Raw genomic sequence first — 27,182 nt, 5'->3', positions numbered from 1 at the left:
CCTGGCTGGAGCATGTGCCCAGAACAAGCCTCGAACACAAACACCCCCAAAACATACTTGTTATCAGCAACTGTTCCCAGCCCTGAACTCAAACCACAGACTGCACCAGATACAAGAAGGACACAAATGACTGCAACGGATGAACCCAGGACACCCCAAAAGTCCATTTGCGTCCAAATAATGCAGTGCCTGCCCTCGGCTGCCGGGCAGCAGAGAGGGGCATGAACGCTTGTCCCCTGCGCCCAGAGCCGAAGAGCCAGGAGGGGATACTGGTGCTGCGCCTCTTCAGTGCACAGCTGGCATCGCAACAGTGCCAGCTGTATGCCAGTCACTCCTTGTTTTCTCACCCCTATAGGACCCATATCACCCAGATCTCCATTTACCCCCTATAGGACCCAAAGTACCCAGAACTCAATTTCCCCCCCTATAGGACCCAGAATCCCATTTACTCCCCTATAGCATGCATAGCACCCAGAATCCCATTTACTCTATAGGTCCTATAGGGGTGTAAATGGGGGTCTGGTTCCTATAACGGTGGAGATCGGGGTCTGGGTTCTATGGGTTCTATGGTTGTTATAGGGGCGTGCATGCGATCCTGGGTGCTATGGGTGCTATAGGGGTTAAATGAGGGTCTGGTTGCGATGGGTGCTATAGTGGGTTAAATGGGGTCTGGGTGCTATGCGTGCTCTAGGGGGGTAAATGGGGTTCTGGGTCCTATAGGGGGGTAAATGAAGGTGTTTGTGCTATGGGTCCTATAGGGGGTTAAATGGAGTTCTGAATGCTATGGGTGCTATAGGTGTGTATATGGGGTCTGCGTGCTATTTGGGGGTAAATGGGGGTAAAGAGAGCAGGCTGTGACTTATCAGGCTCCTTCTGCGCCAGCTGGTTGCTTGCTCCTCCCCTGCCGCAGGGCATTGAGGGAGGGGTTGTGGGTGGGCCCTGGGGTATATGAAGCCCATTCACTGCAGAGCTCATTTAGTGCCTGGCTTTCATTGGGGTAAGTGTTGTCCTGTTGTTTGGGGTTTGTGGCCTTAGAGCTTTATGGTTTCTTTCTGTTGCCATTTCCTGGTTTTGGTTTAGTTCTTTGGAGTGGTATTGTCTGAATGAAGACCCTCAGGGCATGTCAAGACTTACTAGTGCAGACATCAATAAGTATCTTTGTGTAAAGTTCCTGTTGTTGGTTTAGTCTTAGTTTATCTGTTATCTTTGGTGGTGGTGATGAGCTTCAGTGGAACTCTGTGGCTGTTCTCAGGAGGAGGAGTTGTGGCAAAGGTCACCTTTGGTCAAGGTACTGATAAGCTGTGTACCATTGCTGTGTTCTTTTGCAGATGAAGAAGAGGAATGTGGGTACTGAAGGAATATCCCAGTGAGGTGAGAAGAGGTTTTGCTGGAGGATGGCTTTGGACCTCTGCCCCTCTGAAAGCTAAGGTACAAGTCTGGGCTTGGGGAGGGGTCAGACAGAGCTGTAAGGTGGGTGTGGGAGAGAGGTTCTTCAAGAAGTGGTCTCTTTGGGCAGGGGAAGGGAGCAGGTTGCTGTTGAGTTGGAGCTTTTCTGACTTTCCTAAGCTAAAGTATAGATGAGGCTTGGGCTCAGCCTTTAGGTCAATTGTCTTTTGGGGCATGGCTGCACATTGTCCTTGCAGCTCTGTTGTCTGCGTCCATTTTCCCAGAGCTGACTCTGTGAGCCCCACTTGTTAATTAATGGCAGGTGGCTGAAGCAGCAGCTGGATGCGATAAGGCTTGAAGTAGCTGAAGGCACTATTGGTTTGAGCAGGAGCAGTTGTTTTCCTCTTTCTTGGTAGCTGGTGCAGTGCTGGGATTTGACTTTTGGGCTGGGAATGGTGCTGATAGCACCAACGGTTGCGGTTCTTGCTCCAGTGTTTGCTTTGTCCAATGCCTTGGTGATCCTCATTCTCTTCCAAGGAGGAAGGAGATATAGGATACCCAATCCAGGCTGGCCAAAGAGGTATCCATACCATAGCACATCATGGCCAGGATGGAACCGGGACAGACCCGGAAGGGCTGGAGCTCTGGGGGGATGGAGGAGGTATTGGTCGGTGCTCAGTGGGGTGAGTTATGGGTCGGTGCTGGTGAGGTGTTGGATTCTCTTCGCTTGTTATTGCTTTTATCATTATTGTTTGTAGTAGTAGCAGGAGTGATCTGTGTTATCCCTTGGTTATTGAGCTGTTCTTATCCCAACCTGCAGGAGTTGCATTCCTTGGATTCTCCTTCCCAACTCTCCAGGAACTGGGGGAGCAAAGGGGGCAATGAGTGAACCACAACACTGTCAGAGGCCTCCTCCATCTCTTCCATAGCTCCATACGGAAGCAGCCTGGATGGAAGGGATGAGGTGGGGATCTTCTCCATGGAGTAGTTCCTTGTTCTGCGTTCTCCTGTGGGCCTAAGCGACCCCTGCTACTAAAGGGAGTAAACCTGAAGTAAGGTTCCAGTGAGGTCCTTCAGCCATGGGGCTCCTCCTTCCATCCCCTGGCTTCCACGATCCCATTCCCATGTTCCCATTGCAAAGAGCTGCCCCTCCACCCAGCTCCAAACCCTCCTCTTGGCCTGGTTGCAGAGCCCCCCTGCCCTTCCATGCTTTCCAATGGCGTTCCTGAAGCTTGGAGTAGGTTCTACTTCCCAGCTTGATGCTTCCACAGAATTACAGTAGCATGAGGTTTAGATAATTAAAGACCAAAGTTTCTCTCTGAGGAGAGGAAGACTTTTCCTCCCAGTATCCCTGATGTCTAGAAATACTGACCAGTATTGCTCAAAGCTGGAACAGAGTTGTAAGAGAACTGAAAAAAAGCAGCAACAATTCAGTTCATTAAGTGATCACAGTGATGCCACAAGGAGGACGTGGACATATAAACAAAACAGCTATGCTGCCTCCCAGTTTTTATAAAGGCAGTTCTGTAGCCATCAACTCAAGGCATGCTTTGCTTTATATCAGACTCCCAAGAGACAAGTGTAGGGATCAGTGCAACATTTGCTCTTTAGCATGTGAAACCATCGTTTATGACTGCTGCAGTAGGTAAGCCTGCTTTATGTAAGGAAGAGCTGGGTTATTTGTCTGAGGTTTTATTCCTCTTTGTTAATTTGCTCCCATTTCTGAAGATGGAAATGATCACACACCTTCATTCACACATTTTGAACCACACAAGCTTAATTTGCATCAAATTTGTTTCCATAAACAAATTATACTGTCACTTAAGCATCCTGTCAGAAGGTGGCATTTAATTGAATATGCATCAGTTTTGTCATGATGCACCCAAAACACAAGCTTGTTGTTAAAACTGTATTAGTAAGAATGCACATAAATGATCACGTCTGCTTCAGGAATAATACAAAGCGGTTATTTTTTGTAATATTCAGTGGGAAGATTTAAATACACTTAGGTAACATGGTGTTTGTTAGTTCTGTACCTTTTGAGTTGCCGTACGTGCCCTCTCTTCTGCCTGGTTTAGACGCCTTTGAAGCCTATTGATGTATTGTTGGTATTCCCTCATTAATTTTTCATCCTGTGGAATTGAAATATCTCATTACAAATGCAAAGTTCTTTTTATGGGATCCATACATGCTGCAATGAAAAAGCTTAGAATAAGAGTAACCTCATAAGTGGAACTGTTCACCACTTACAAGACTTAAGACATACAGCTGACACATTATATAAATAATTTCCAGCCCAAGTATCATATCCTAAGACTTTTCTAAACATAGTGATCTGCAGAGGAAGTTTTACTCATTCCATCATCTTGAAGTAAGATGCATAAAAGCTGACATTTTAATCCAGGTAATTTAATTCACAATATCTTCAAATGTGTTTTATTTAGCTATACTTCAGCTATACTCAAATGGACAAAGACTACACTAGGTAATATGAATGAGATAATAAACTTGCTACAGATCTATTCCCTTCAGCAAAGGGTCTGTATAAAGTCTTTCAAAACTATATTTTACTTACAGAAATCTATCCTTGCATCAGCCCTATTTTTCTTCTCTAAATAATCTAGCATTAGAAAAAACAACACCGGAGGACTTACCCTGAGTAGAACTGCATGTTATCCCAGATTTATGAGGCTGACAGGATAGCTGTTCTCTAAAGTGGCCATTATTTATTGAACAATGCAATTCCAAAACAACACTGCCATTAATCTTCAATGGATACTGCTATATACATATATGCACATACAGTCTAAATTCTACTATACACATAGTATGCTGAGGATGTGGTATCTCCGCATATACTACATTATCCACAACACAGTGCCTTCTTTGTAGAAGTATGTGTGCATAGACAGGCACAAGTGACATCGGAGATATTTCCTGTACTATTTAAAACTGCTAGATTATGAACCTTGAAAGATGATCTCTCTTTATCTTTCCCTGTAATTTGAGAGTGAAGGTCTTTGGTCCTGCCCTTTGAACATGTCAGTTGGCAGAAACAGCAGGGGGTTCCTGTTAGGACTACTTCTGTCAAAAATCCTTAGTTTTTAATAAGCCAACAGCATAGCTCACCTCTATAGGTTTCTGTTATGATTCTAATGTACATGCACCAGCTTGCAACTGGAAGTAGTTGTCATATCAGTCACTCTTACCTCGGCTGCCTTTTCATTTGCAACTTCCAGTTGAGAAATGAGCTCCTGGTTACAAATTTTTTGTTGACTTAGCTCTCTTCTATTAATCAAAAGTAAAGATGTTGATTAACACATTCATGCATCAGTTACTGGAATATAATTTCACATGTTATTTTCTTGCAGTTTAGGCCTTATGGTATATTTTTAATTACAGCATTGCTCTTAAAACATTGATTTCAAAAGCACTACACAGCTCGAACTGCTTCATGATGTGATTCAAAACTATAATGCCAGAGGAATGCGATGTATTCAATAGGACTTTGTTAAGAGCATTTGATATTTTACTTTTTCTTTACTGAAGCTTATTTTGCAAGAACATTACCAAATATATTGTAAATATAAGGTACGTTACCAGAGTGCATCCAATATTTAGAGTAACATGTTAATTACTGTCTTATAAACAGACTTCCCTATGGACATTACTGAAGGTGGCCTGTCTGCCTGCCTCACACTGAACACATTGAAAGAAACCAGTTTAACTGTGTCCACGTAAGGAAGTGTGATGGCTACTGATTCATTCTGATTGTTAACCCTCCCCCAGTCATGAGACTTTAAAATGAAAATTGAACAGTAACCCCAACTGTTGAATAATCACATCAGGCCCTACTCCATATTGTTTCTATTATGTGAGTAGGAAACAAAAGGTGAGCTTTTAGCATTTTGGCAGACAGGTGATAAATTCGCCAGCTGTATCAAGTATGTTCTGCAAAGCTCCATATAACATATATGACATGTGCCAGCTGTTTTTTCAGTTAAATTATACTATGCTTCAGTTACTCTTAGTAATTATGAATTTTGTATACTGCCAGTACCTGCAGCTGTCTCTCATCCTGTTAATTTTTTTCTTTAAATGAACATCTTAAAATAAGCAGCTATAGCTGCCAAACATTACAGAAGTATAGCCAAGAATAATGTTTTAGAAATGGAAGAAACTTCTTCATCTCGAGACACTGTGTAACTCAGTGTACTGTACAGGATGTTGGGAGGAGGAGAAGGCAGTCCTGGCCAGCACTTCATGCACAGGCACCAAAAAAGGTCATCCTTCAGAGGCAGATTCTTTTCAATTATGGAAGAGATAAAACTGAGAACTCCAAAACCCACGCACGGCTACTGCTGAGTCAGGGACTAAATGTGACACAGAAATGTTTCACAAGCAGAAACTGGAACAAAACCACCCTATATAGCTGCAAAGATGACTTAAGCTAAGCAAAAGATTGATTTAAATTTAAAGGCAATATGGCAAGGATTCCCTTTTTGTAGATACTGACAAGCATAATTTAAGTGAAAATAAAAAGAACCCCAAAGCCATTCAGTATACTTGGTTCAAACATAATGGATTCATGTTACCACAAATATTTTGTATTTCCCCCCCCCAAATAGTTGTATCTTACTGCTAGGGAAGAGTGGCACATGGATATGATTGTTACTTTACCGATTTACTCATACCACGTACTAGTACTCAATTTTATTACTTTTTTATTAAAGAGTTCAGATTTCAGAAGCTACTCAAATGCCCTGTTACATGGAATTAACTTCTACTTAGTCTCTTTCTCATTTAAACCTACATTTATAAATTCTCTTGGGTACTGTTTGTTTTGTAGATTTAGTTTCTATTCCTAAAAAGAGAACAGATTTCTGTATACCTATTACTACCCCTACTCAGGCTAAAATGTACCTTAATTGAGTAACCAGCCACAGCTCTAACAGGCCAAAGTAATATTCATAGCAAAGTTGACAGAACTGTCAATTCCCTGTAAAGTTTTCAAGTTTCAAGGATCTACCTTTTTCCCATCTGCAGTTTTCCAGATCTACTCCACCCAAGAGCATTTTGTGGATAATTCAGTTATCTGATTGAGTATGAGACTTGGCTTATCCATGTGAATCTGTTTCTGATCCCTGGTACAACCAGAATCATGTTCAAGAAAAACATGCTCTTGGTGCTGGCTACAGGTGAAGAGTTTGGTAACAGCTTAATGTATAACCACTGGTTACCTGCAAAATCCTCTCTCAATTGCTCCAGTTCTTACCTTAATTCTCAGGATTAAAACATAGAAATATATGAAAAATACTAATATGCCAATTCAAAAGGAGTAACCATCTATTACTACCCATATTACAACCTCTTTTCTGTTTAGTTGTTTAACCTACTTACGTACAGACAAGTCAAAGTGGACTTTACAGAATGAATGATTTGCCCTTATTTTTAAACCTGCATAGAGTCTTTCACTTTATTTTCTTTTAGTAAACGCTGGCCGATGCGATTACCCTGTTTTCTTCCTTAAATAGTGTTGTCAGAACTCTCTTTCTCACCCCTTCTCAACCTATTCTGTATTCTTTTGCTACTGAAGTTTGTTTCCTTTCAGTTTAAAAGTTTCCTAAATGTTCCTTTGGTTTTGCTGATTACACTTTCTCTCTGTGCTCTCATTTACTCAGCTGAAGTCTGAAGAACTCTATTGCTTTATACACGATGCTGTAAACTTAACAAGAACAGTCCTATCCAGTCTCTTCCTCCCAAATACAGCCATAGGAATAAGTTTTCTAGATTACAATACTTGAGTGAAAGCAAGAGCCTTTAAAAATATGTGCATGTGTTTCTCAATTATTTCAAAAGTAAATTCTTTCCAATGACAAGAAAAGGAACAAAATTGCACTTACTTTAGCTTACTGATCCTGGCTTCTGTAGTTTCAGTAATTTTTTTTGCTTCTTCTTTCCATTGATTTGTTGCTTTTTGCTGGGCTAATAACAGACATGTAAGTTCAGCAGTAGACTTCAGATTGCTGTCTTCCATTTCCTTAAGTCGAGCTTCATATCCATGCTCTTTCACATCACGCTCATGCTCCATTGTGCTTATCTAGAAGAAATACAATTCGGGTACAATCAAGTCTCTAACTTTTTCCCCCTAACACTTAAGTTCAATTTATAAACATTTATTGAAAGCATGTAACATAGAATAATTAAACATGTACTTATATGCGCAAAGGCATACATGCTCCCAAGGCCAATTTAAGCAAATAGTATAACTGACAATGAATGATAATGAGCTGTGTATGCTTATTTTTGGAAATAATCTTTGTCCTTCTCTCCTGAGTTTTCTTCAAAGAAACACGTTCTTTCTTTTTCATCTAGCTAAAAGATATCAGGAATTTCTTAACTGGATCTAAAATCCTCTGTATGTCACAGGAAAATGAAAACAATAAATCTTACCTGTGACTATAATGGAAGCCTGTCTTGATTATAAAAAGAGAAAGACAAAGATCTGGTATACGTTTTATAACGGCCACAAGACTGTTAAAACTGTTTATAACTATTACAAGACTGATTCTTTGCTTTTAAACTACATTTGACTTCAGGGTTCTGGAGCTGTAGCAAGATTTCCTATTTAATTTGTCTGCTTCCTTTATCTTGTAATGCAAAGCAGAAACCAGACTTGAGATGATCCCCACTCATAACTTGTAAAACTGCTTACCAAAGTCTTATTTGCTGCAGATTCTTACATCCCTCTGCATTATCCTTACACTCATGCAGTTGAGAGCAGAGGGGAAAGTACCAGGTTTGTATGTCTAGAAACCACACCAAGGGTCAAAGCTGTTATTTGCTCCAGAAGCTAAAGGTACAATGAATCTGCTGAAGTTACTATTAATTCATTCTAGCACCCACAGTCTGTTCAGGTGCATTTAACGGAAGACACTCAAAAAGAATAATCTTTCAGCTAATTATCTTGTTTGCAACTATTCATAATGAAGAATGTTCTCTGTTCAGAAAATACAGGACCAGTGTTCAACAACCACAGTATTAAATTATTTATTAGTTGCACAGTGCACTGACAATATGGTGGACATACAAATAGAGGAACACTCTAGACTGAAAGTTATACAGAGATTCGTAACACATTACAGACAGATAAATGAAGATCTGGAATCAAAGATCAAGCTAATTCACTTGAAGGATTATTATTTAATTATTATATTAAATGATCTAATCATCTTCCACAAAGAACATTTGGGATTTTCTTATACATATTAAACCAAAATTTAATTGGCAGAGTTGAGTTACCTAATAGATTCTGAGGAAACAATGCTACAATAAAGTTGATTTTAAGCAGAAACCAGGAAGCATCCTTGAAACTTTCCTCCTTAAGATAAACTAACTGACTTTCTCTTAGAACTGCTGCCTTATCAAGTAATGTTAAAATGTCATGTTAAAATAAAACTAACATATTAACCATACCTTTATGTTAGCTTTTCGCTCAGCCTCTGCGACCTGTTTTCTCAATTCCTCCACTTCTTTTTGCAACTGTTCATTCTCTTGCTGAAGCTTTAGACTTTGTTCACTGATAGAGACACTCTTTTTTCTTTCTGATTTCAAAGTGTTTTGCAAATGACAGATAACTTCCTGGGAACGGGATTTCTCCTCCTCAAAGCTGAAAGAGAAGAATTGTCTTGCTGGAGCTCAAGAATTGAGCAAATACCACACAAGAGGAAAAAAGAAAAAGAATTAAAAATCTGGGACAGATCTTAGGTCTGATCCAGTACAGCTGTTCCTGTTTCTTCCTGAAAGCTTGTATCAGTTCAGCATGTTTAATGGTTGACAGCTAGAACTATACACAAGTCAGCAGACTTTTATCCTGATGGAATTCATAAAACCAATCTAATGTAACAATCTTATTAAGATGATGTCCAACAAAAGATTTAAATTTTTACCACATTTCCAGATTCCCAGCTGAGGATTACACTGGCAAAGGGGCCTACAAGGATGCTGGAGAGGGACTCCTCATTAGGGACAGTAGTGACAGGACAAGAGGTAATGGGTTCAAAGTTAAACAGTGGAAGTTTAAGTTAGACATAAGGAGGAAGGTCTTTACTGTGAAGGTGGTGACATACTGAACAGGTTGCCCAAGGAAGTGCTAAATGCTCCATCCCTGGCAGTGTTTCAGGCCAGGCTGGTCAGAGCCTTGAGTGACATGGTCTAGAGTAAGGCACCCCTGACCATGGCAGGGATGCTGGAACTAGTTGATCTAAAGGTCCTTTCCAGCCCTGACTATTCTATGATTTAGGATGATCAGAGTAAAGAAATGACTAAAGCTTCTAGAGAATCCTGTATTTTCATGCTGAAAACTACAACTTCTTCTAAAAATGTGTACTTTTTACCACTGTATTACTGGAACTGCAATAATGCCTGTTAGCTCAGAACACATACAGAAACTCAGTATGCTATGTGAACAGTGTTCTGCATGTACCAGGAGATACCTCACTGTAGATGAATTCATAATATTATAAATTCTTTCAGAATACTTCATACTTTCCCTACAAACAGTATTTAAACACGGTAAGAGTCCAAATAACATACAATTTTCTGTTTTAGTCAAAAATTTGCTCACAATTCTTATCTTGTAAAGATCTTTCATTCTATAGCACATTATCCCCTTTAACTCTTTTACAGTGATTCATAATTGCCCTTGCTTCAGAACTGTGATATCTAGATACTATTCCTGGCACTGGTTAAAAAGATGTAACAAAAACCTAATACATAAAAACAATTTAAATACTCAGACATAATTTCCATTGTTTTCCATGCTAATTTCTGTAACATCTGTTACTTACTTAATTTCCAGGTGTTTCAGTTTATTTTGTGTTGTCTGAAGAGTGAGCTGAAGATCACCTTTTGTAGTCTCTGCAAGTAAGTACTTCTGATGCAGCTGCTCTAGTTTTCTGTTGTCAGATTCATATCCTTCGTCTACCTGGTATATCTAAAGAATAAGCTTATATGTAACATCATCTTTACCTTGCACTGGTGACTGGCAGTGTAATACTGTGGTACAGCGTAGTATTGTAATGATAGGATGAGAGGTAATGGGTTCAAACTTAGGGGAAGTTGAAGTTGGATAAAAGGAAGAAGTTCTTTACTGTGCAGGTGGTGAGGCACTGAACAGGTTGCCCAAGGAAGTGGTAAATGCTCCATCCCTGCCAGTGTTTGAGGCCAGGCCAGTCAGAGCCTTGAGCGACATGGTCTAGAGTAAGGCATCCCTGCCCATGGCAGGGGGGTTGGAACTCGATGATCTAAAGGTCCTTTCTAACCCTGACTATTCTATGATTCTATGATACTGACGAGGAAGCTATTTATTTCTCATTGCACCTTATTTTCCAGTAATTTAAAACAAAACTGAATTTCAGTTTTGAACCAAAATCATTACTGCTACTTGGGAAAAGAAGTTTCCAAAGGTCTGGCATCCATTAATTTTTTCTGTCTATTAAGCTTAACTGAAATATGTACCAGCATTCTTTCAGATTATGTCAAACATCTCTTCTTTCACTTCTTATACTTTCCAAAGAACCTTCTTTTTCAGTTTAGTATTACAGCTTTAAAATGCTTTCTGGATTACATAAAAACCTGAATTTAAAATGACTGCATGAAAATTTACAATTAAGAAAATCTAATCCAAGAATCAAGTAAAAAGATTAAGGAAAAACAAACCATGAGAAATGGAAAAAATTATGTATCTTTTCCTTCTGAAAAGTGATCTTAAATGTGATGTAAAAAAGCATGCAACTGCCTTACCTTTTCAAGTTCTGCTTCTACTGCTCTCTTTTCTCTAATAGCTCGTTCAATTTGACCCTGTTTTTCTCCACATTCCTGTTTTTCAAAAGTCATTTTAAGATAAATCTAATAAATAAATAACTAAAAATTCAAGAAGTGTCAAAGCTTAAAACCAGCCATTGTAAATGTAATTCCTGCTGCTGATATGAATGCATTTGATTATAATTACCTGCTCATTATTTTCTCTATAGGATCAGTCTCATTCATAATACAGACCAAGACATGTAAAATGAAAGCTTTAAGAAATTTAACCCATACATTGTGCATACGCAGTGAGCTCTTTCGGTAACCCATATGATTTGTTACAAGCACTTGGTTCATTCAAGAATGTGATGACTGTAATGCACAGACTTTCTCTTAGCATATTTATCAACTTTAATATACTTCATTTCTACATACCCAACTATAGATATGATATGGTACAGATACTCAGCTTTCCATGCTTTATCCCTGAAACAGGAATACCTAAGAAATGCCATCATGTGGGAAATATTGTCTAGATCACAGAATCTCACTGACTTGATGCTTGTAAACCAAACCTACATCAAGGAATAAACGTACACAAAGAAATGGATGGATCTGCAGAACTGCATAATTTAATGCTCAGACAAATCTTCAGGGAAGGTAAGGTATGATTGTATATGCATAAGGCAATTCTGTACATTAAGATGAAGTTTCAGACCAAATACGCTTTATACCTAAATACAAATCTCTGCACTATTATGACACTGCACATGGCCGCTTTTGTCAAGTAACGTGAAAGGCACTCCGTGTTTAATGTCTGGAGTTATGAAGGATGTAAAGCGTATACACTAATAAAATACCTAGACAATAACCCATTATTTGTATTTTAGTTGACTGCATTTTAACCAGAATTTAGCATTTTACTTCATCAACAAAAACTAGAAGTCACAAACATTCTGCTATCAAAAATACTTTCATCAATCAACACCATACCAACTGCAGAGCTGAAAGTTCTTCTTCTAGTCGAGAAATCTGCACCTTATACTGCTTCTTTGCCATGTCTACCTGTGATCAAAGTCAAAGTAGAACACACAAACCCATGAACTATTTTTCCACCTTTTTAAAATATATATAAATGTTTATATATATATATATTCTATATGTGGTGCATATATATAAAAATATTTGAGATTGCAACAACTGACAAATCTTATTGTACAAATGTTAGAAGAATGTTTATTATCAACCCAAACTTCTTAAAAAAAAAGGGAGAAAGGAAGACATCACAACAAGGCCTTACAGAAAGAACACTAATTGTATCAAGAAAGCTGCTATGAGGTGCAAGATATTTGCAATTTGTGTAACAAGACATTTTATATCACATAACAAAGTAAGTATTTGATAATACCTGGAGAAACATGACAACCCATGGTTTAAAATTTTACTTTTTTGTGCTTTTGATAGATTCACTTTTATTGAGACAATTTCGAAATAAGAAATAGGGCATTTCTAAGCTTCTAAGTTCTATTCAGTAAAGGACTGTCACAACTAAAGTGGTTATCCCAGCTGCTCTTTAGCTCTTGTATTTTCTCTGAACCACTTATGAAAGTTTTAAGTAATCCATGCAATTTTTGTGATTCTTTCAGGTAACCATAAATGGAAAGCACAAACTTCACTGTCATAGGCTCTGAAAATTTAGGTAGTATGCTCCTGACACCTCTTGAAATGATAGGATTGGAAAGAAAAATAATCCTATCATCCCTATACAGTACACAGGCACATTGTGTCATAGAGTCAAAAGTGAAAGGAGTCAAAATTAATTACACCACTGAAAACTTAAAAAAATGAAATAACTGCTTTATACTGTTGTTCACTAGCAACAAAAGGCATTGCCAACACATGCTTTTATTTCCTCTGGAGTTTGTCTTAAAATAAGGTAAGTCTCTCTGATGTGCAGGTAATTACTGAGAACCTTCAAGTAGATTAGTTAGCATTTTAACTGCAGACAGGATGCAACATAAAATTAATTTTGTGACTAGTCTTCTATCAGAAGAGCTTCAATATTTCAGCTGCATGTAACAACAAAAATCATAAAGAGACTACAACATTTTTATAGACATTTATCTACCAAATTCTGGCTTGTGACATTGGAACTTTTGGTTGTTAGCTTCACTGGGCAGAAGAGTCTGACTTGCCTAAATAGGAGAATATTTTTAAGTACTGAGATGCCACAAAACTGGCAGTATAACTTTCAATAGGTCCTATGACAAGCATGCATCAGCAACTTCTCAAATGAGGCCACATATCATAAATTAAGTAACTTGATAGCAGTGCAACACCGTGTGTTGACGTGCCACTGAACACCATCTCCGACATAAAAGAAAGTGCCATTATTTATATCTTCACAGTGCAGCCTTCTCTGCACCACTGTCTGCATAAATATCAACACTTTTATTTCTTGAGAAATTTCAGAATATCATTTAGTTTGTAAGATAACAAACCTGAAAAGTACAGTAGTGTCGGCATGTTGCCTTGCTATCTATATTACCCAAACACTTGTAAGAAAACTGCTTACGATCATGCACCCATCTACAGCTTTTCACAGTGAGGAAAACCAAAAATCTTCCGATTCCTTCTAAACATCATAACTTACTGCCTTTCTAATTCTTGCAGCATTATCTTCTGCCAATCGAGACATTTCATATTTCAATTTTTTAATTTCTTCTTCCTTTTTTTTCTCCCTAGAGAGTGCCTAGAAAAAAAAAAGAATCACAACTTGAAATACTACTGGTATTTCAGTAGTGACAAAGCATCTAGCACTGAGAGAAGAAACCACACAGTCACTATTCAAAACTCCTTTCTGCCTTTTTGCTTTGGAGTAGCTTGACACGAAGACCCAACTAGAGAACAAGAACAGTGAGTATTTTGCATTAAATGCACCTTCTTGTACATCAGTACCACACAAGAAGTTAGCATCAGTAGATGCCTTTTTCTCTTGAGACTTATTATTGGGACCTTCAGATTTTGGCTGGGTGTAGATTTACACAGAAGAAAGCATAGGAACTCAGAGCTACTCTCCCATGTTCTCATCTAGGGGCAGATCTGTAATAAGTACCAATAATGATGCATAGTAAGTTCCCTGTTAGGAAACAAATGAGATGCACAAAGCTACGGGGAAATTATGAGAAGGAAAAAATGGCACCAAAGGATTTCCTAAATAACTATAAGTACGTGAGAAGACTGTAACAAGATGATAACCCCTTTTTGTATAGCAAGAACAATCACAGATGTTTAACTACAATAACATGCAGAACCCTAAGCTTTGTCAATACTTTATTCTGGAAGCAGGCCAGAATGTAGCAGGATGTCCTTCAAGAAGCTAGTTCCCTTTTCTGTCAGAAAGAAAGGAGGCAAGTCTGCCTCCTTTGTCACAGAACTGAAATCAGCAAGGGCAACACTTTAATATTTAAAAAGTTAAAGTAAAAATCTAGTTTAGACACTCAGGAGGCTCCTCAAGTTTAAAAAGCAGCTTCAGATGAAAAGGGAGCATTTCTCTCCTTAATTGTTCAATGGTTCAACATTTTAGCTCAAATACAAGTAAATTCTAAGATTCTGCCATTTATTCCCATGGTCTTTGACTACACTGGGTTTCACTTACTGATGGCTACAGTCATCAGCTGTGTGTTAAAGTTCTGTCCTGACAGCAAACACAATTCATTAGAGTTCTAAAAGTCTGACTGAAACAAGGCTAGCATTAAACAAAGAGCCCATATTAGACAAAAGTTTTCCAAGCCCTGTAATCTATCCCCCAAAGGGGCAAAGAACAGACTTCTGTAAAGTTAAGAACTGGGAAAAAGGATTTTTTATATTGATCAACAGACACATCAAGACTTGCTGGATTAGACCCTGTTCTTTAGGAAGTGGTGGATTGTCCTGTCCTGAATTTGACCATTTTCATATCTACATACTTTTGGCATACCCCTCATGCTATGACAGTTTAATCACGTATAGTATACAAAAAAAAGCCTAGTTTTCTTTGTTGACTTCTCCTATACTTCCTTGTTTCTATGTCTTCCTGAAATGGATTGATCAAAACTGCACATGAAGGTGGCACTATGTTTAAAGGCATCTTTATTCACTCTGCATTCACTCTGCAAATTCTATTAATTGTATTGAGCACCACAGAGGATTGTGCAAGTATGTTCTTTAGAGACATCCACACTACCTCCTAAACCATTTTTTGTCTGGTAAGACTAAATTCAGCAACCAGTATGGCACATTTGAATTTCTTCTGCCATTTTATAATACATGAATAAACACCTTGGCAAATTCTTCCTGACTGCACACTTCACCCACTGATTGCTCAGACACCTTTTCGGAATGCACTTGTAGTAATTTTAGTACAACAGACATGCAGCTTGGTTGTGTATGCACCTCACAACTGTAAGTGATTAAAGTATTCTAATAACTAAGAAATCTCTTCAACATTTGCCTTACCCAACTTTTCTGTAGGTTAGCTTCTTCTAAGAGATGTATGTAATCTTGGATTTTTGCAGCAGCATCTTGCTTTGCCCTTACTAGATTAGCAATCTCTTTCTGAAGTTCCACAGTTTGTTTCTCCCAGGCTGCTCTTTCTTTTCTCTGGCGTTGATCATCTTGGACAGCAATGCTTAATCTACAAGATAGTCATAATTTTACTAATTTAACAATAAGATGGTTAATTAAGACACTAAAACTTGCAAGCTAAACTAATAAGATGTATTTATAAGTTGCCAAAACTGTATTCCTGGTTTTCTGCTTGTTTTTGAACAGTCTTTGAGCTTAATATTCATGAGCCCTAGAAACAAACAGAACTAAAAGAGTTAACTCAGATACCTAATCTCAGAAGATCCTTAGAAGAATGTTTCTACTTAGGGATACATCACTGCATATGTTTTATATTAAACAGAATATAACAGCCCCAGAAGGAATAGTTTTCCTCTGTGGAGGATGTGAGCAATGAAGCTGCAGCTATACCATTAGAACAAGAAACCACTGGTAATTTTACAACAGCTTGGAAAATCTTGTTTAATTATGATTGTCAGTAGTGGTAAGCATGAAAAAGAGCAAGAAACCCTCAGAGGTATCCTCAAAAAAATCTCAAGAAGTTCCACAAGTACTGCTGGTTCAATGAAGTTCATGGTTCAAAATGCCCATTGAAAGCACTTCAGAAAACAGAGACAACCATTGTATTTTTGTAGAATCAAAGCCCAATTTTTGCAAGACCAAAAACTTACAGAAAACCATAAAATGAGCTAATTGTTTCAGACATTCTAAAATAAACTTAAGATCCTCCAAAATGCTAAGGACAGCGAAATTCATCAAGTAGAGGTAGCCTCACTAGCCTGTGCAACAACTTGAGACAGTACTTGACCACAGATTTACAAGGTTGGTTCCCTAGTAATTATTTGGGTTCTAGAGTTATTGAAGAGTCATGCTTGCAAGGCTGGCCAAGAATGGAAGATGAACAGACACACAATTATTTCAGTAAGAAATTTACATATTATTAACTATCAGGTGATTTGACTAATATTAATAATTCAACAACTTGAATTAACTTAAAGTTTGTGATACTTGAATCAAAAATCACTGTGCTCAGCCAAGTGCCTTATCCTTGAAAATGAAGGGGAAATAAATCCATGCAAAAGCACCCCAGTCTTACCTCTTCCAGTAGATGGTGCTGGAATTTAAGTTCTACTCCTTAGCTCAAACTTATTCAAGCTGCTTTCGTAATTTGCATTTATTGTTAAGAAACAAGCTTTAACAATATCATTATCTTTTTCTGTGTAAATATTGCTGAACTAACACCTCAAAACAAAGCCTATCTAACACTGGGGGGGGGGGAAATCACTTCAAAACCTTTTAGTTTACATTAACATTTTCAAACTTCAGTATCAATGTTTTTTGTTAAAGTTCCACCCAAAGCTAACAAGAGTTGAGTAACTAGAATTTATTTACTAGAACGAAGCATATATGCCTCATTTTTTCTCCATTACAGTCAATAAAATCAGGTGGCCTGTTTATCATTTTAAAAACACTGAAATCAGAAGCTGTTCTGAAAGGCTGCAGACTACAACAAGATTGAGAGCAGCCAAGCATAAGACACCTGTATTTTGAGAAAACAGAGCTGCTCAGAAACACAAAACCCAGAGGCTGAAAAAACCCACAGTAGTTAAACTTGCGTGTATTGTGTGATTAACACCCAAGGAGTAATTGTTACCTTGCTTCTAGTTGTTTTATCCTAGTCTGCATTTGATACAAGTGTCTGCCATATGCTGCTTCTCTTTGCTGGTCAAATAACATCTTTTCTTCCTAGAAAGAATGTATGCATTATCCAGACATCATCTGACCTTCCCTGAACAAAATAAGTATGTACTAACATAAAACAAGCTAGAGAACAACTTGTGATTAATTTTATGTCAGCATTCAGGTAAGTTACTAGCCATTCAAGTGCGATAGAAAATTATTCCTTTCTCTAAAGTACCTTTCTCTCCAATTGGCTTTGAAGCCTTTCTGTTGATCTGGTCATTTCATCAACCTTAACATTTGCTGCCTGCTCATCTTTTCTGGCTTGCCTGTATAAAGAGAACAGTCTATGAATTACATTACAATTATGACAGGGGGAAAAAACCCCAGATCAATTACAACTTTGTTGAAATAGCTGTGAAGTGCAGTCAAATTTCGTAACACTACTCCTACAGAGCAGAAAACTGTTCCCCCTTCTCCTTACTGTGTGGCATAGTGAAAGAGGAACAACAGATTCATTAAACAATTGTTCTGTGAAAATGACTTCTTTAAGACCTCTAACAAGAAGGTGTATGTGTTGATTACATATTTGAGAGGACAAGGCAATCAAGAACTTCAAGTCATTCAGTCAGCTTAAATATAACTGGCAGCACATACTTCATAGAAAAATCATTCATAGAATTAGATTTCACTTTTTATAGCAACCTAACTAGGAATTAAAAAAAAATCATTTAACCACTTCTGAAGAATTTAACTGATGTGCTTTGTAACTTGAATAGGTTTGACATGAGGACTAGTTAATGAAACAGACTTCCTCCTACGTAGAAAAGCTTATTGAAATGGGCAACCCTCCTACTGTAACCTGAGAGCAGAAAGACTGAGTCCTTCACCTGGAGCGTAACCCAATTATTCAGGCTGCCTATTAGGCTAAAGACCAACGATAGCATGTATGATACAGTTAAAAAAGAGCAAATATATTCGATAAGGTAATACAAACTGGAGCACCAATAGTAACAAAAGAAGCTAGAAAATATTTAAATAATCAATATGAAGCAAAACAATCCTTATAGTAACTTTGATTTAATGACATAAAAGAACATATTATACCTACATGAAAATCTTAAGCAAGATATACATAATCCCAGCAATTCCACAGCAAATACTTAATTACAGTTTAATTAATCAGAAAAGCTGATTTTGTTACAGCTTCTTTTAAAAGCAAAAAACATTATTTCCAGACATATGATCCTCATTGCAGGTCCAGAAGTTTGATCTTCCTCCATCTGAATTATGCACCTTTCTCCTACAAAAAGTACTGTTAAATTTATGAGGGCATTAAGTTATTTTCCCACAGATATTTAAAATGTGCTGTAAACCAAAACTTTAAAACCCAGCATAAGGAGAAGGAAACAAAAAAAAAGTCATAAAACTTAGAAAAGCTTAAATATAAAAAATGAATTTTAAAGAACAAATTCAGATTCAGATAAAATTCAGAGGTGTGTGTTTAACAGGCAACAAATTAATTCTAAAGATGCAGATTTCATTCTTCGCTGTGCAATAAATCTTTAACATAACCTTGGCAAGTTCTCTGTTTAAAAGCATTAAGATTCTGAAATGCAGATACAGACCCTAGCAATGCCGGTTTTCTTAGTTTATATACTTTATCTACCAATCTTTTAAAATATTTCATTAGCATATAGATGAAAACATTTTTAATACCCTCAGTAAAACTCAACAGTTCAAGCCACCAGAAAAGACCATTAGGTCACTGGCTGTTAAGCATCTCCTCTCCAGAGACAGCTGCTAGTAGTTAATTCAATAACAAGAACAGCAATACAGTGAGCTAAATGATTAGCTGTATACAACAGAGCTTTGAAACACTAAAGCACAAATAAATGTCTCAGTAAAAACTCTACCATATAAGTGAAATCTATTCAAACCTCAATTCTCTACAGAAATACATCAAATATTACAATGTCTCTAAGAGTGGCAGATTATGGCCCTTCAATAGCTAGTATAATAGTACATAAATAGTACAACGTAGTTCATTTAAATTCACTTTATGTTAACATTGATGAGAAGCACTGATTTAGTCCTTAAGCACTTCTTAGGGAGTTTTTGCACAAATTTCAGTTTTTTATTTTGGGTAAGGTCTGATCAAAGAATAAAAGCTAACATCAAGCTGGAAATAACTACCAGCAGAATTCTTCATTTTGTCTTCTTTTTCAAGAATTACTTGCCAAATCTTAATCTAACAGTATTCCTTTAGGCACAAGTACTGGAGACACAGCATGACAATATGTCAGGAGCATGTTTAAAGTGTTTCATGGCTACACATCAGATTGCATACTTTGATATAATTAATTTTAAAGTATTTAAAGTTTATCAAAACACATTATAAATTTAGCAATATCAAAATCTCCATTACTATTCAATCTAGGCCACACAAACCTAAATCAAACCTAAATTCTCTTATACACAAAGTTTGGTTTATTTTAAATCTACTTTTCCTCTCCCAACTTGTTATTCTACCATCATCAATTAATTTATATCTATTAAAAACAATCTAAAGGATTGGAATTGTATGTAATATATGCTATATAATCCATGCAAACTACACCTATGTAACTTCATGTTAAGAGAAACAAGTTGTAAAATACACCAGACTGCAGCACTTTTGGAGCTATACAGAGCTGCTATCATTAGCTTTACAAATATAACAGCACCGCTTTTCAGGGTTACAGGAACTTCTAGCTGATCTGAGAGGACGCAAGTGTAATCAGAGCCCATAATTAGATGCAAAAATCCTCCAAGATCTTCTTTTCCCAAAACTGAGAATGCTATAAGGGAGTGTAACAATGACAAAGGTTGCCCATGATCACTGCCAGCCAGATTAAATAGTTCCAGAAAGACTTCTAAAACAGCAGCTTGAAAGGAAATATTAAATCTCATGACTGTGGGTGAGAGACCTTAGAGTGAATTTAGACATTTACTGAATATCCAAAATAGGTTCAGTTTATGCTAATTGCTTTCAGCCCCACTTATTACATGAGTCACTGTAAGCATGTCAATGCAAGAGCAAAGATTTACAGCTGAATGACAAATCAAAACAGTAATTCAGTGCTAATATCCTCTGCAAAGAAAGAGATTTCCAAAAAAGTAGGGATATGAAAATGTGATTTCCCTTCTAAGAACAGTAGCACAAGCAAATTGCCAGTGATGACTAAGTTTGGAAATATTTTATTTTGGCAAATACCCCAAGTACCATGTTAATCTTTGATTGTCATAACACTTGTTTTCCAAAACATGATTTATGAAAACAGTTTTTCCAAAGAAAAATCTTGACTAATAAAAATGAGAGGTCCTAACAAGTCCCTCTCAAAACCACATTTTCAGTGATTGAGATAACCTGGCATTTTGTAGGACCAGAACCTGCTTACACAGTCCAAAAAGTACAAAAGGAAATGTAAAATTAAATATTGTTTAAAACAAAATTATTCTAGCAAGTAAACGATACTGTACCAATTGGCATGAAAGCTTAATAGTGGAAGCAGCTAGTTTTTATTGCTCTAACAGCAAGAAAGCTTGGATGCATCCAATCTTAAAAAAAAAAAACCTTTTAAATTGGTTAATAAATATTCAACCATGGCCAATATTCAACACTAATAAATCTATTCATTCACCCTCAACCTGTACCTTTAAATGTGGGTTTTGTGACACGGTAACGTTAATATCGATGAATAGTACAACTAGATTCATTAAACAGATGCTGAAATTCGTGTAATACCCAATCTTTATAGTGACAACCACTTAGCACTACAACAGATAGCAGCTGGTTTTCATGTAATATTTTGTGTGGGTTCAGAAAAGAGAGAAAAGGTCTGATGCAGCCAACCTAGGTTTCTCAATACCAGCACTGCTTGCAAAAACTGCATACAAAATTGAGCGCATGCACACAAAGAGCCATCTTTAACTGTTTATATAAAAATAGGAGTGATTTTTACCATTTTGGGGGTGATAAAAAAAATAGAAACCACCTAACAAAATCACAGCAATCCAACTATATTAAATATTTTAATCACACTACTGAAGGAAATTACAGTATCTAAAAATCAAAGGAAAATTTGAATCCAAATTTAAGCACATTATAAATTTTATACCTATAAACATAAATGTTTATTTTAAGGAGCTTATTTAAAGTTTTAGGGTAACGCTATAAAAGAAAAAAATAATCATCCCTGGTTGATAATGAATCCATTTCCTTTTTATTGTCATTCGACAAATCCACTGGTTACTGAAATTTTACTTTTACCTCAACCATCACTAATTAGAAGGGTTAACAGATACAGTAAAATGGCACTGAACAGACTCTGGCTGTAAATACAAATAATCATAAAATTGTGTCAGCTATTTTCCTCATTTTCCTTGATATACTTCAGGAATATAGTTAGCACTCTTCTTACTCCTAATTTCCAAAGAGCCCACATTTTATTGCTCTTTATTGAGAAACAGTGAACGGAAATTTTATTAACACCATTCAAATTTAAAACTACTTTGAACGTTCAAATTTCAGAATGTTAATGAGTAATTATGTCACTGGATTCTGAGCAAATTGTCTTCTACTGAAAACTTATCTCCAGAGTAAATTTTGCTGTGATATTGACACTTTGCTCTTTTTAAACCAACAGTCAAATATTGAATATTTCAGGAAACAGCTGAGACAAATAATGCTAATTGGAAATATGCTACCCCAACACTAATGATGCACACAGTTCTAACAAACTTAAGAGACTTTAACTGAAACCATTGTAACTATCATTATCAAGGCAGTTTACAGTACAAACAAGGCCCATGATATAGAAGCAGGTTAGAAAAAGCTATAGAACAAATAATTAATAATTTTTTAATTGCCTGGTTTATACCTCAGTTGTTTTTGTTGGTCCTGTAGTTCCACATTTTGTTGTGCTACAATTTGCAGAAGCTGTTGATTAGTCTGCAAAATAAGAAGATACATCTAACATGTTCCTTATGGTATTGAAAACAGATGTTTAGAATTGTGACAGGGCACTTCTACAGAATATAATACCATTAAAATAGCCAGCAAGGTCTATTTAACACTGTGGCTCGTCTCCAAGGTTTAGATAGAGTATTTTAGAAAGGCAAACACAGAAGTGATCTTACTTAATCCCCCCCATATTTTGGTAGCATAGAAACTTCCTGAGATGAGAATTGTAATACCTCAGACCAACTGTTTGCATTTGCATCTAGCTTAGGTGCCTGGAATACCTTATGACAATGAACAGAATAGTAGAACACATGGAAAGCAGAGACAACAAACAATGAGCAATTGCTACTCCATTTTTTTTCTATGCCAGCAAGAGCAGGCATTTTCCTTCAACTGCTTTATCATTTAAGAATCATTTCCTGGTTTTGTTACACTACTAGCCTTTTCTGGATCTTACATATACCTTACATTAAGATATTAGAGATGACAACAGCTGAAGGCAGCATTCAAGATGCAATTATATTTTGGACTTAGACACAATATATTCTTTACCCCATCTCCTAATAATTGCTAACATCCTTGTTGCTTTTTTGACTGTTGCTAAGAATTGTTTTTAGACACTTCCTACTTCTAAAATACCTCTTCTGAGTGGTAACAGTTAATTTCAAGACCATCACAGAGTAGACAAAATGAAAGCTCCTTCTTGCCCACATGCATTATTTTGTTTTTAATACCAATGTCCGATGAAATTCACTCAGATACTCAAGATCATGAGATCTGCAAATTTCTGCAGTTTAGTTTTCACTATCCTAATTAGCTTGTCATCAGCAGTTAACACTTGCCTCAATACCGAATCTCATTTAATTTATAAATATGCTGAACACCTCTAAACTGAGCACATCTAGGAAATACAGCTATTAGACCACATTAAAAAAAATCTGACTATTTGCTGACTTTATTTCCTGTTTTTCAGTTTGTTAGTTCAAGAAAGGGCATGTTTCCTTATCCCATGATATCTTTACACCTATTGGTTATTTTTTTATATGAGTATGAATTACCATATGCCTATAATTTGGATAGGACAAATGGATTACCTTTATACTAACATCATCTGTTTCATCTCTTTCCAAGAGTTCATGTATTTTACTCGACTCCTCTCTTTCCAATTTTATGATTTTAAGCATTCAGTGATTGTCTTTTTAGGTACCTACTACTGATGTCATAATAGCAGATTTAACAGCCTGTAACCGCAAAACCCTCAGCAAAACTGCTTCAAAAGCTCATAATTTTATTTGTCTGATATTTTTTTTAGGCAGCTACCTCCCAATAACTCTAAAGAATTTATCTTTACAGAATAGTGAATTTTGAAATTACATAATACACAACTTCCTCTCAGACTGTTATTTTGCTTTTATTAACAGAACAACTGCTTGCAAGATACAGTTCTGTAGTAATCTGCAATATGCTACACAACATTAGTAAGGGCTCAATTGGAATATTGTACTGTTTCCAGCACCACAGTTCAAGAATGACAACACAATTGGAAAGAATTTAAAGGTGAGCTATAAGAATGATTAGATATGCTTAAGAAAGTGTCAACATTTAAAGACTTCACTGGCTTTGAACAGAATACAAAAGTGGGGAAAAGGAATAGATGGCAACAAAGAAGTTTCAATAACAGAGGCACCATGACAAAGAATGCAATAATCTTTCCTTCATACCTATACTATTTCACACCAAAGAAATCTGGCTAATATTTTAACAGGAGGTCACATCTGAGGAAAAAAGGGTTCCAGTGATAAAGATAAAAGACAGTAGACTACCTATAGTAGGTCAGGATTTCACCTTGATGTTTTTACAGTATTAAAAGTTTTTGTTAATCCTGGTTAGTCCTAGGCTAAATCTTAGAGACTAAGGTGTCTCATAATCCAAGTAGATGATGAAGCACTGGTAGATGATTATTGCTCAGAAAAATCTTTGAAAAGATTTACAACAGACACGAAAGGCAGCAGTGTCAAACAATCAGTAAACATGTGGCAGAGAATAGCCTGTATAAAAGATGATAATTAAATTTTTCCTTTGTGGAGGTGGCTTTGGATGTGTGCAACTGAAGCGTACTCACCACGTACTCAAATTATGAGTGTAACCTGACTTCTTGAAGAAAGAGCTCACATAATATTAAGAGCTAACTTCTCAACCAGGAAAAAAAGAGCTGTTACTACTTGATTTTTAACTCACCTCCAGAAAAGTCTGCAATTCTGAAAGGCATAATTTCTTTTTCAACAAGGTATATATGAATGACTTTTTGCTTTTCTTCGAGGCTCTAGTAGATCCCCTCCCCTGTAATTTACTAGGTCATTTTTCAGAAGTTTTACTTACGAGCTCTTTTTTTTCATTGGCTACGCGCAGTTGCTGAGTCAACCGCTGAAAACCAGTCAGCTGATCCTAAAAAGAGAATTCAGAGCTTGTTAAAATCATTATCATCATAAAGAGTGTATAATTATAGAGTTTCTTAGTCAACTGAAAACATTTCCCAAAAATGTATACACACTGCAGGAAATTCAATATGCCTTTGTAGATTTTAATTAGATTGCTTTTATCTGTTGAAGTAGTAACCTGGTTAATTAGATGTGCTACTGAAATATGTATCCAAGTTTCACTCAGTTATAAATTGCCTTCTTCCACTAGTCATACATACTTATTCCCAAAATATGAAAACATAAGCAGTGCCTTTAAAGCGCCACATAGACTATGATGCTATTATAAGTATTTTCGCTAAGCACAGTAGCAGACGCACCCCTTAATTAAAAATGGCAAAAAAAAAATCGCGATTTCCAACCCTGCATTTCAAACACATTTATATGCACATGACTATCTTGTGTGCATATACACATATACACAGGAATACTCCATGTCCTCTGCAAGTTCCTGCCCATATATTTGAAATAAAGAATTTTCTAGTCATAACAGTGCATGTAGCTGACGAACCATGCACTTTTAGGTAACTATTATGGAAAATAACTAATAGTAGTGGTAGGCACCTCCCTCCTTCAGTTTGACTACACATCCCCCCATCATCTCTACACTATAGAAAGATTCCAAAATTAACAAAACTAAATTAAAATTACTTTATGCTTCTGCATTTCAACCATGTGAATCTCTGTTTCAGTCAGGTGTTCCTGGTACTTCTGCTGGAGTAGATCATGCTCCTGTACTAGAGTCTGCCAAAGCTCTACTGCTCGCTCCTTTGCCTGTTACAGAACAATAGTTTGCATGAAATATTTCATTATAGCACATTTACCTTCATCTATCATTATCTAAAGAGAGGTCTTAACCTCCATTTTTACTCTACTACAAAAATTTTAATTGAACAAAGTATTTCTTTAATTTCCTGGTCTGGTTGACTTCCAGGTGAAGTCAACTATGAAAAAACACGGACACAAATTAACTCTAAAAAACCTTATATTAATCTAGGAAAGAGGTTCCTTCAGGTCTTTCAGCTGAAAGTACAAACACTTGTTTATTTAGCTACAGAACATCGGAACGCCTCAAAAGAGTGTCAAGGAACTCTGAACAACTTAAATCTGACACAATAAATAAATCAGCTTCCTCTATTCTGCCAAGGCACAAGAGAAGTAAAACATTTGTACTGTTTTATCTCACACACTTGAGTTTCCAGTTCTAGTTGCTCTTGAAGGTTTTTCACTGTATATTCATCTGCAATAACATTAGTTCCTAGAGAATCGAAAGGAAAGGTGTCCAGTTGCTTCTCAATAGCCTCTTTCAACTCTGCATGCAGCCTGAAATTCAAATAAGTTCAGCAAAGTATTTCTTTAACAAGAATTTTTTTAACAACTTAAGTACACTATACCTTCAATCTGTACATACTGTTTACTTCTAAGTCATATTTAAATCTATTTTTATATTCTACAAATATAATGGACAGTTTTAAATAGTTTGCCATCTAGTTCTTTTAGATACATAGTTAAATTTCCTAAACATGGTGCTGTAATCTACAGTAAACACTTAAAGGCACTAGCATTGAGCCATTGAGCCTGTATGAAATCTTCAACTCTTAGGTAGGTTCAAAAGACATCAAGGTCCTAGAGAAAAAGCTTTTCAAGGTTTAGAAACCAAGAAAAGCAAAAGTGCAGTTATTTACCTTTCATTTTCCCGAGTGACTTTTTCAAGATTTTGTCTCATCCCTCTCATTTGTACCTAACATAAAAACATGCAAGAGTAAGCACTCATTCAGGTGACACAAACTTCGTTAATTCCTTAAGGAAAGTCACACGATGCTACTTAAATTTAAGAGCTGCTAAGTCCTGTATATTCCAGGTCTTGTTATATCTAAAGCATTCAGAAGGATTATGAGCATTAAACTAACCTTTAGGAGTTCTTATGGCTCTTACAGATTGATTCTTTATTAACTCAAGCTCTTTTAGAGATACAGTGGATAACTCTCATCTTTCATGCAGTAAGTATTTGAGAAAACAGTTTAAAAATTAACTGAGGACAAACTTCAGTTACACGTGTCAAATGGACCGTTTTGTTAACTAGTGCAACAAAACCATAGTGCTTCTATTGCCTTCTGAAATCAGCCAAGCTTCATGACTGTGTTTGCATAATCCTTATGATAGACAAATTTAACAAATTAAGTGCATTAAATCAGAACAGTCTAGATCACAAGTAAAAATTG

At 36.6% G+C, this 27,182-nt stretch overlaps 1 protein-coding gene across 1 annotated transcript in view; it reads right to left on the bottom strand.

Moving 5' to 3' along the window:
* Positions 1-759: 759 nt before the first annotated feature.
* SCLT1 (sodium channel and clathrin linker 1) overlaps positions 760-27,182 on the bottom strand; it is a 29,592-nt gene continuing 3,169 nt past the window's right edge. The window contains exons 5-21 of the mRNA XM_034064466.1: positions 26,646-26,701; positions 26,151-26,283; positions 25,612-25,734; positions 24,863-24,928; positions 22,401-22,471; positions 17,717-17,807; positions 17,453-17,544; positions 15,691-15,868; positions 13,847-13,945; positions 12,187-12,258; positions 11,191-11,265; positions 10,236-10,381; positions 8,863-9,055; positions 7,290-7,486; positions 4,596-4,674; positions 3,423-3,518; positions 760-2,247 (exon numbers count right to left, since the gene is read on the bottom strand). Of these exons, the coding sequence (XP_033920357.1) occupies positions 2,191-2,247; positions 3,423-3,518; positions 4,596-4,674; positions 7,290-7,486; positions 8,863-9,055; positions 10,236-10,381; positions 11,191-11,265; positions 12,187-12,258; positions 13,847-13,945; positions 15,691-15,868; positions 17,453-17,544; positions 17,717-17,807; positions 22,401-22,471; positions 24,863-24,928; positions 25,612-25,734; positions 26,151-26,283; positions 26,646-26,701 (1,824 nt within the window). The 3' untranslated portion in view covers positions 760-2,190. The remainder of the gene's footprint in view (positions 2,248-3,422; positions 3,519-4,595; positions 4,675-7,289; positions 7,487-8,862; positions 9,056-10,235; positions 10,382-11,190; positions 11,266-12,186; positions 12,259-13,846; positions 13,946-15,690; positions 15,869-17,452; positions 17,545-17,716; positions 17,808-22,400; positions 22,472-24,862; positions 24,929-25,611; positions 25,735-26,150; positions 26,284-26,645; positions 26,702-27,182) is intronic.

Source organism: Melopsittacus undulatus, chromosome 7, assembly GCF_012275295.1.
Source record: "Melopsittacus undulatus isolate bMelUnd1 chromosome 7, bMelUnd1.mat.Z, whole genome shotgun sequence".
NCBI classification, from domain to species: Eukaryota; Metazoa; Chordata; class Aves; order Psittaciformes; family Psittaculidae; genus Melopsittacus; species Melopsittacus undulatus.
This window is presented reverse-complemented; position numbering and strand designations above follow the sequence as displayed.